Genomic DNA, 9,022 nt, shown 5'->3' on the forward strand with positions numbered 1-9,022 from the left:
AAAGATTATTTTAAAAAAGAAAAATAATTATTTCTCCACTTATTCTAGTTGAGGGTTGCAGCTGTGTGGAGTCTATGCTCCTGTGCAGCTCAGAGCACAAGGTAGGAACCAACTCTATTCAGTCACAAGGTGCACTCATAAACACAGCCATATTCACTCACAGTGAGACCATTTAGATGTGCCAATTCACCTAACACACACACACACGTTTGGAATGTGGGAGGAAACTGGAGTACACAAATAACTTTTTTTCTCAACTCTATAGTGAAATGATGTTGATTGAAATGGCATAATTCAAGAACCTGATCTAATAATACATTTTACAACATGGATGAACCTGAAAAGAAGGCAGACGCAAAAGGTCACATGTTTATTGTTTGATTCCACTTGTATGAAATGTCCCAAATAGGCAAACCCATAGAGGCAGAAAGCATATTAGTGACTGCCAGGACTAAAGGGTGAGGGATGGAGTGGAGTGAAATAGGGAGAGATTGCTATTTGGTATGTTGTTTCTTATTTGGGTGATGGAAATGCTCAGGAATTAGACATTGGGCACAAAGTTGTGAATATACCAAAAAGTCAATGAGTTGTACACTTTGAAATAATTAAAATGGTGAACTTAGCGTTAATTTTATCCCAGCAAAAAATTTAAATGTTTTCATAAATATTATAATAGAAAAATAAGGCATTATAATATTCTTCTAACTACATTTTTGAAGATATAACAAATCTCAATTATCTTTGAAGAATCTTTTTATTAAGATAAATCAAATCCAGTAAAATTTTGTGCATACACAAATAATCAAAACTATCAATCTGAAACATTTATGTTTCTTTTTAAAAATGGGAATACAACTTTATTTTTTCCCAAGGCAATAATAAAGTTATATTTGGGAAAGGTAAGTATCACTAGTTGTATTACATGAAAATAGATCACCCTTTTTATAGCAACCCAGAGAACCACAATACTGTTGGATGAAACTCTTTCCTTTGGGATCCTCCATTTTGTTAAATTATACCATGTATAGGAGTAAAATTAAAATTCAAAGATTTAATAACATAACTTACACAAAACAGAATTAACTGACAAAAGTTAAAATCATATTTTTTCCATATATTCAACTCCTATAATTACAAAGTTTACAAAGGTTTCATGTTAGAAATTTTGTGACTACTTAATAAATCAGTATGAAGATGTTCTAAAATTAAATTGTTTCTAAAGAAAAACTGTGTTTATAAAATATTTGATAAAAATATTTATCTCTATTAACATTAACACATGAAGGTACATATTACCAAATTATGAAACTATATAAGGCAGTTTTAAACAATATTCAGAGACTCATCTTTTCCCCATTTTCTTCTTCCAGCTCTTCTTTTTTGGCTTCTTTTCCAACTTCAGCTTTGTTTTCATCTTCTTTCTGTTTCCTATCTCCTTTTCCATTTTCTTCTTTTCCATCTTTCTCTTTTCCTTCTTTTTCCTCTTTTCCTTCTTCCTCTTCTTTTCCGGCTTCTTCCTCATTTCCACCTTTTTCTTCCTTTCCATCTTCCTCTTCATCTTTTTCTTTGCTTTTTCTGTCTTTTTCCTCTTTTTTAGCTCCTTTGTCTTTTCTGTCTTTTTCTCCATCTTCATCCTCTTTTTCATCTTCATTCTGTTTTCCATCTCCTTTCTCTTTTATGTCTTCTCTCTCTTTTTTATATTTTCCCTCTTTTCCATCTTCACTCTCTTTATTGACTTCTTTACCATCTTCTCCTTTCTTATTTCCATATTTGTCCTCCTTTCCACTTTCTTCTTTACCTTCTTCATTTTTCTCTTCTTTTTCATCTTCTCCATCTTCTCCTTTCTCTTCTTCTTTCCTTAGATTTTCCTCATCTCCTTTCTGATCTTCTTTTCCTTCTGTGGCCATTGCTTCTTTCTTTTCTCTTCTCTCTTTTTCAACATCTTCAATTTTTTCTTCTTCTATCTCCTCAATTTCTTTTTCAGAAGATGGTGCCTAGATGTACAGTGAATAAAAAAATTCTCTGTAAATTTGGATGTGTCTCCCCTAAATATTTAGAGTAGATTATGTCTAGTTTATGGAAAAAATAGTATTTCATTTATAAGAATAATCTTCCTCTTGGAAAATGCCTCAAAAATACCATATCATGAAGAAAGTATTCTAAGAAATAACATTAATTAAAATATCTCCATACAAACACCCATAAATAGATATTAGAAACAATAAATTAAGAAAAGCTTGTGTAAATAATTTTCATTCTAAATATGAAGATAAATAATACATAAAGAACATAGAGGTATTATATATAAGAAATTATCAATAAGGATCATACACATAGACAAAATATAGTCCTGGGGAAAGTAACACATTTTGTCTTCCATAATGATAAGATTTGAGGTTTTATTTATTTACATTTTGAGACAGAATCTCAAGCTGTTGCATGGGGTAGATACCATGGTGTCATAGCTCACAGCAACCTCCAGCTTGGGCTCAAGTGATTCTCTTGCCTCAGTTTTTCTATTTTTAGTAGAAACAGTGTCTTGCTTTTGCTCAGGCTGGTCTCAAACTTGGGAGCTCAATCAATCCACCTGTCTCAGCCGCCCAGAGTGCTAGGATTACAGGCTGAGTCACTGTGCCTGACCTGGGGTTTTTATTAAATTACTTGTAAAGTCCTGTACTAGATATCATAAGACTACTTACAAAATATTTGCCATATACGTACATGTTTGGTTTGTAGATTTGGTCACAATTGTACATTTTCGGTGTTTTACTACAATACCTGGAAGTGTTGTATGCATTAAATATGCAAACCCAGACCTATTAAAAACGTACATACACACACACACATATATATATTTTTCCCATCTGTAGAAGAAATAAAAGAACCATATGTTCTCAGAAAGGAGGCTACAAATAGCCTACATGCTGACAAGAGGAATAGGACTGGTCTGCATTTAGTAAGTGGGTTATTATGTCAGTACTGAGTTATGATCAGTTGATCAATGGTATTGTCCTAGGGATAGCAATCCAAAGCCACTGATCCCAGTATTAGTATCTTTAAATTGTGGTTTTTTAAATTCATTTTTTCCCTTTAGATACTATTGTAATACAGAACAACTTCTCATTTAATGTTTCTCAACCTTTAAACTAAATGCAAATAAGACTTTCAGTTGTACCCATTGTTAAACTTTCAAATGAACAAATCTGTTAATATTGTAAGATACCTCTATGATTTTAGCTTCTCCATTTTCATTGTTGTATTCTTCTTTAACAACCTCTTCTTGCTTGGTTTCAGCAACTGCTTTGATATTTGTATCTGTGTTTTTTTCCACTGTATCATTTTTTGTCTTTATTTTCTATCCAGAATTATGAAAAATAAATAAACACAGAATTTAAATGCTGCACTAATTAAATGTCCAAAATTATTTTACCAGTTTTCATTAAAAATTTACTGAAATACTATACATAAACACGATATCAAGAACATTATCTCATACTTCCAGCTTCCTTGTAAACCTAAACTACCATTAAAAATGAACAATTTCCCCTGATATGAATCAAATAAATTTTCTATTAAGTTGAGTGATATAGATGAAAAACAACCAATTAGAATGTTAACTAGAGGCTACGAAGGGCAAATTACTAGCATCAGGTTAGATTTATGTTATTATTATTATTATTATTATTATTATTATTATTTTTAGAGACAGTGTCTTATTTTATCGCCCTTGGTGGAGTGCCATGGTGTCACAGCTCACAGCAATCTCCAACTCCTGGGCTTAGGCGATTCTCTTGCCTCAGCCTCCCGAGTAGGTGGAACTACAGGCACCTGCCACAATGCCCTGCTATTTTTTGTTGCAGTTTGGTCGTGACCAGGTTCGAACTTATCACCCTTGGTATATGGGGCTGGTGCCCTACCCACTGAGCCAAAGGCACCACCATAGATTTATAAATTAACTCTCTCTGACTAGGCAGAGTCAGTGTATCTCTGTTAAGTCTAATTATTAGCAACCAGATTTTGTTGATTTTAAAGTTTCCACTGGTGATAATTAAGAGAAATTCTATGTTAGAGTATCAATTTTGATATATTTAAAAGAGAGCACTTGTTGATATAGGTGCTTTAATCTTTGTGTCTACAAGTTAGAAATAATTTAAATCATGATTTCTTTACCAAGACAACCTTTTGCCTAAGTGTACATACAGTGGAAAGTCCACTGGATTAAGGGGCTAGAAAACCTGTGTTTGAATTCCGCATATGCCATGTATGTGATGTAATCTTGGGCAAAAGCATATATCTCTTTGAGGCTTTTTTTCCATATGTAAAAATTGAGTAATGCCACCCATTTCACAGGGATAAGGAGCAAATTAGAAGATATGTGTGATATTGCTTTAGAAACTGTGAATTGCAATACAAATATAAGTTATTACTCTTTTAACATGTAAGAAACAGAAAGCCAAAGAGGGTAAAGTATTTATCTGTTTTAGTCTAGCAATGTTTTCTCTTTATAAAATAAAACAATATATCTTTATTGTTCAACTTATAAACTGAATAAAATGGTGAACTTTAAAAGTTAAAAGAGAAAAAAATAAATTTTCTTTTCTGTTGTAACTTAAGAAAACTGCAATTGCTCTAGTTTTAGCAATCTTTTATTCAAAGATTTCAAAGCATTTTATGAACACCTTGATGGTTAAGCAGTTTCTTTGGCTAATAAATGATGGGATTAGGTGATATCTAATGTTCTTAATAGCTTTAACCTCATATGACTTTATACATTCAACCAATCCTTAAAATATTTTATATATTAAGCAATTAACAGTGAATTTACTATTGATATTATTCCTTTTTTCCATGTCTTTAGCCACAACATTAGAGCATAGAAATCTATATGAAATCAACTATGACCATTTAAAAATAATGTATGTGAAAGCACTGTGCAAACTATAAAAGTATTAAATGTTAGTTACTACTATTATTACAAAGCCCTGCTTTGATTACTATAGTTTACACCCTTTCTTAAATTTAAGATTAATATGAGAGTACAAATGATTAGGTTACATTGTTTTCCTTTCTAAGGTAAAGTTCAAGTTGTAGATTAGCCGTTCACCCAAGGGGTGTGCTGTAAACCCTTACACTGTGAACATTAGGTGAGAATTCACCAATTCACCTGGCTCCTTCTCTTGGCCCCCTTTTTCCTCCCCCCACTTGAATATGCTTGCGTTTTTGTCTAGTGTGGGTATATAGTTATTTCTCTATTGGTTTTACATTAATATTGAGTACGTTACCTTTGTTGTCTCAGAAAAGAGCGTTGTGACTATATGATATTCAAGGCAAGTGTATTTAATGTGTCTATCCAACTGAAATTGCTTGGTATTTACCAATAAAAATGCCAAAATAGAATATATGATCACAAAACAGGAACAAATATTCCCCATCCAAATGACTTATCTGCACTATACGGCTTATTAATAACTGAACAAAAAAATAAAGAAAAATAATTTGTTGTATGCCTGTTCAAAAATTATTTCTGAAGAACAGCAATTTTCTTTCGACATTCCAAGTTGAATACTTACCCTCGGAGTTGATGATCTTTTGGGCTTCAGCTCTGGTATAATAGGCACAGGCATCTGAATCAAAAACCATATGTTTTGGGAAAAGAAAAATAAGAAGTCCTATCTAAGGAAAGAACACTGACAATAACATTCAATCTCTGAATTAAAATAAATGGGTATGATTCAAACTGAGCATTAGGAAAAAAACATGTTTTTTGGTGTCAACTTCTTAAAACTTCAAAAATAAAGCTTAAATTATTCAGGATTCCCTGAATTTTTAAATTATATTTCATAATGCATGGGCTTTTTTAGTGTTTTTTATTTTTATTTTGTTATTTTTTGAGACAGATTCTGACTCTATTGCCTGTGGTAGAACTGGTGGCGTCATAGCGCAAAGCAATATCAAATTCTTGGGCTAAAGTGATCCTCTTTCCTCAGCCTCTCCAGTAGCTTGGACTACAGGTGCCTGCTACAGCCCAGCTAGTTTTCTTAGTACAGAATGGGTTGGGTCTGGTTCTTGCTCAGGTTGCTCTCCAGCTCCTGAGCTCAAGTGATCAACCCCCTGTGCCTCCCAGAGTGCTAGCCACTAGAGGCCTGTGCCACCTCGCCTAGCCTGGGCTCCCTTTCAAAAGGACTACTTACAGCAGACAGTCTAGCTGATCTTCTCTTTGGCTATAAGCAAAAAAATAAATCATCAGTTAAGAGAATTAAGGATGACACAAAACTAGAATTATTTTTTATTGTGATGAAAATATTTGGTGTAACACTACATATTGCCACTAAAAATGCAATTGTGAACACAGAAAACACAATAGTAGAAATATAAGATTTTATTCTCCCTGCTGTGGATTCTTCATACACTAAATTTAAAAAAAAAAATCATAAATTAGCTTTAAGTTGCTAGGCTAAATTAACACAATGGCTAGTAGGAAGGAGCACTTTTACAAATGAAAATATAGCCCCTTCTTGCCAACTAACAAAACTATTATTTTGCTTAAAAGGGAGAAGCTCACCTTAGATATTAACAAGCACAATAAGGTCTTACATTCCATGAAGCTTGGAGTTTTAAAGTCTATATTTTTCAGAGAGCTTCATTGGCATATCATATTAGTACTCATACAGTACAAATACATTGGCCAGCATCTATTTTTTTCTACTTAAGGGTCTCCAGTTCATAAAACGTACGGACTTTTTTTGGATATATTCGAAAACTAAAACTCACCTCCTGCCTTATATCACCTTGACCTGCAGCCTATACAGATGAAAGAAAAAAGACACACACACACAGAAATAAGGTCATTGGTATAAATGTTTAAATCAGAAAATATTGCCTATGGATTACAGTTGTAATAAAAGAGCTTATGACTTTTTCCTGGGTTCCTGTTCAAGCATCCCCAAGTTGTTTTCTAGAAGCCATATCCTCTACTAATGTGCAAATGTGCACAAAGATGCAAGTGCATACTTGAATGCATTCAAATTATCAGTTTATTCAAGTGATAGTCAATTTTATCCTTTTGTATAAATTACATCTCCTAAGGCAAAACTATTCTAATCTTGAAATCCACCTGCTCGGTAGACACGTGTTAAAGCCCACAAATAAAGGGGGATGGCGGCAGGCCAAATGAAGGCAGAGCTTCGGGCAATTTCCAGGTCTCTTTTTCTTTATGTTTGCTGGGCAACTAGCTATCTTTCTCTTGCCACTGACTCTGGACTATTCTCTCCATGTTCTGCATACAAGAACTACAGCCCCCACAATGCTTTATCGGGGGGCGGGGCTCTTTGTTACAATGTCAGTGTTTTATTCTGAGAAGCAGGCTTCGGATTTTAAAACTTCCCGCCACTACCTGCTACAAGTTTGCTGTCAGTTCTGTAAATTGCAAGGCCGACTACAGACCTCACAAGCCTAGAAAAGTACAGTGACAGGAATCTCAGGAAGGGGGCTGGTAGTTAGAATAGATTGCTTTCCGTATCTGAGCAGCCATTTAGTCTGGGAATTATCAAGCTTTTGTACAATTCTCCAGAAAACGGAGAAATTTCAGTTTTACTCCTACGTTCTAGGAATAGGGAAGACAGACAGTAATAGAAATAATACAAAAATATCCACAATGTCTTACATTAGCAGTGTTTTATGATTTTGCTAAGTAGTGAAACTGATTTCGATTTCATTTTCAAGGGACTGAGGAATAAAAAAACTGAGCGTGAATTTATTTTCATTCTGAGAGGAGTCAGGAATTGTAAAGCGAGGTTTTACAGAAGACCAGGAGCCCTTTAACAGTTCATTTTAGACATTCTGCAAGTCTAAAATAAATCCATGCTACTCCAGTGTTAACAATGGTTTATCAGACTCATAACTCTCTATCACTTTTCCATCTTTAGCTGAAGAGCTTGGAGAGCGCCAGACAGCTCAGCCCTGAAGTTTCTAATTAAAGCGATGAATCTCTTTTTTCTCTAGGACAGTTTGAAGTCTGCGCCGCCTAATGGCACAGGATTACCATTGCATTGCCATCTGGCCTGACAAGAAGTGGAGGAGGGAAGAAAAAGAAAAAAGAAAACGGGAAGAACAAAGGCAAATACAGAATAAAGCTGTGGCTTTCCTTTCCTTAACAGGACAGTTCCCCGAGAAAAGCCAGAGGCAGAGGAAGATACTGGTGCCTGGAAGCGTGGTTGGGAGAAGTGTTCTCCAATAGGATAAGCGGAGGAAAGGGGAGTGAGGTAGGCGCTATGGCTGTTTGTAATTCAGCATGGAGACACCTCACAAGCGATTCTTTCCCTTAAACAAAACACGCCAAAAGTGAACTACCAGTTGCGTGAAAGACCATACTTAACCTTACACCAACTGCTCTTTGCGCTTCCCTTCTCTTCCACTTCAGCACATCACAAAATTGAACTAGAAGTCCAAACGCTTTTAAAAAAAAATCTGCCTATTAGAGAATATGTATTTCAGCAGCCAATCTCCATTCTGTCTTTCCATTTCACTTACCTTTCTTTTGGGCATTGTTGCAGTTCCTTACAGGAGATCTTAACAGTCAGCAGAAAAAAAAAAAAAAAAAAAAAAGCCAAAGCAATTTCTGCGTGGTCGCTCAGGAGAGCAACTCAGTTTTCAATGAACTAATGCAGCAGAACCGATATTCGCCTCAAAAAAAAAAAAAAAAAAAAAGCGAGAGCGAGAGAGAGACCTCGTTATTGGCAACATTAAACACACCAAGACGCTGCAACCAAACTACGTGAATGGTTACCAGGAGTGGGAGCCAGAGTGGAGTGACAAGCTCTTAGGCCAATAAGGGCAAGTGGTCGTCTTTCTGGGGCGTGGCCTGTGGACTTGCCACAAACCCTAGTATGCTGCCAGCTCCAACAGCTGGTAGGGTGGAGGAACACGTGGTCTTAGTAGACAGTTTTGTGCCCAGGCGCAGGATGGATGGGAAAGCTAGAGTGTTTTTGTTCATTTGTTTCTCTTTTATCTGTAATGACTGGCA

The 9,022-nt window shown here is 35.0% G+C and overlaps 1 protein-coding gene across 2 annotated transcripts; it reads right to left on the reverse strand.

Annotated features, from left to right (window-relative positions):
- Window positions 1–235: 235 nt before the first annotated feature.
- HMGN5 (high mobility group nucleosome binding domain 5) lies at window positions 236–8,729 on the reverse strand. 2 transcript variants are annotated; one of them, XM_053579968.1, is made up of 6 exons: window positions 8,530–8,729; window positions 6,772–6,801; window positions 6,192–6,221; window positions 5,571–5,624; window positions 3,224–3,355; window positions 236–1,994 (listed from the first exon to the last, which is right to left on the reverse strand). In XM_053579968.1, exons 1-6 carry the CDS (start codon window positions 8,542–8,544, stop codon window positions 1,335–1,337), a joined length of 921 nt encoding a protein of 306 aa, XP_053435943.1. In that variant the 5' UTR covers window positions 8,545–8,729; the 3' UTR covers window positions 236–1,334. The 2 variants fall into 2 exon arrangements, with proteins under 2 accessions (XP_053435943.1, XP_053435944.1); XM_053579969.1 differs by lacking the exons at window positions 6,192–6,221; window positions 6,772–6,801 and having other exon boundaries at window positions 237–1,994.
- Between the last annotated feature and the right edge of the window lie 293 nt (window positions 8,730–9,022).

This window comes from Nycticebus coucang, chromosome X (genome assembly GCF_027406575.1).
Source record: "Nycticebus coucang isolate mNycCou1 chromosome X, mNycCou1.pri, whole genome shotgun sequence".
Classification (NCBI taxonomy): Eukaryota; Metazoa; Chordata; class Mammalia; order Primates; family Lorisidae; genus Nycticebus; species Nycticebus coucang.

Bases quoted from the DNA above. Each gene is read 5' to 3' on its own strand.
- HMGN5 (XM_053579968.1), bottom strand. The intron at 5,625-6,191 runs GTAAGTAGTCCT...TTTTTGATTCAG, and splicing joins GATCAGCTAGACTGTCTGCT to ATGCCTGTGCCTATTATACC. The intron at 1,995-3,223 runs GTATCTTACAAT...CTGTACATCTAG, and splicing joins GAGAAGCTAAAATCATAGAG to GCACCATCTTCTGAAAAAGA.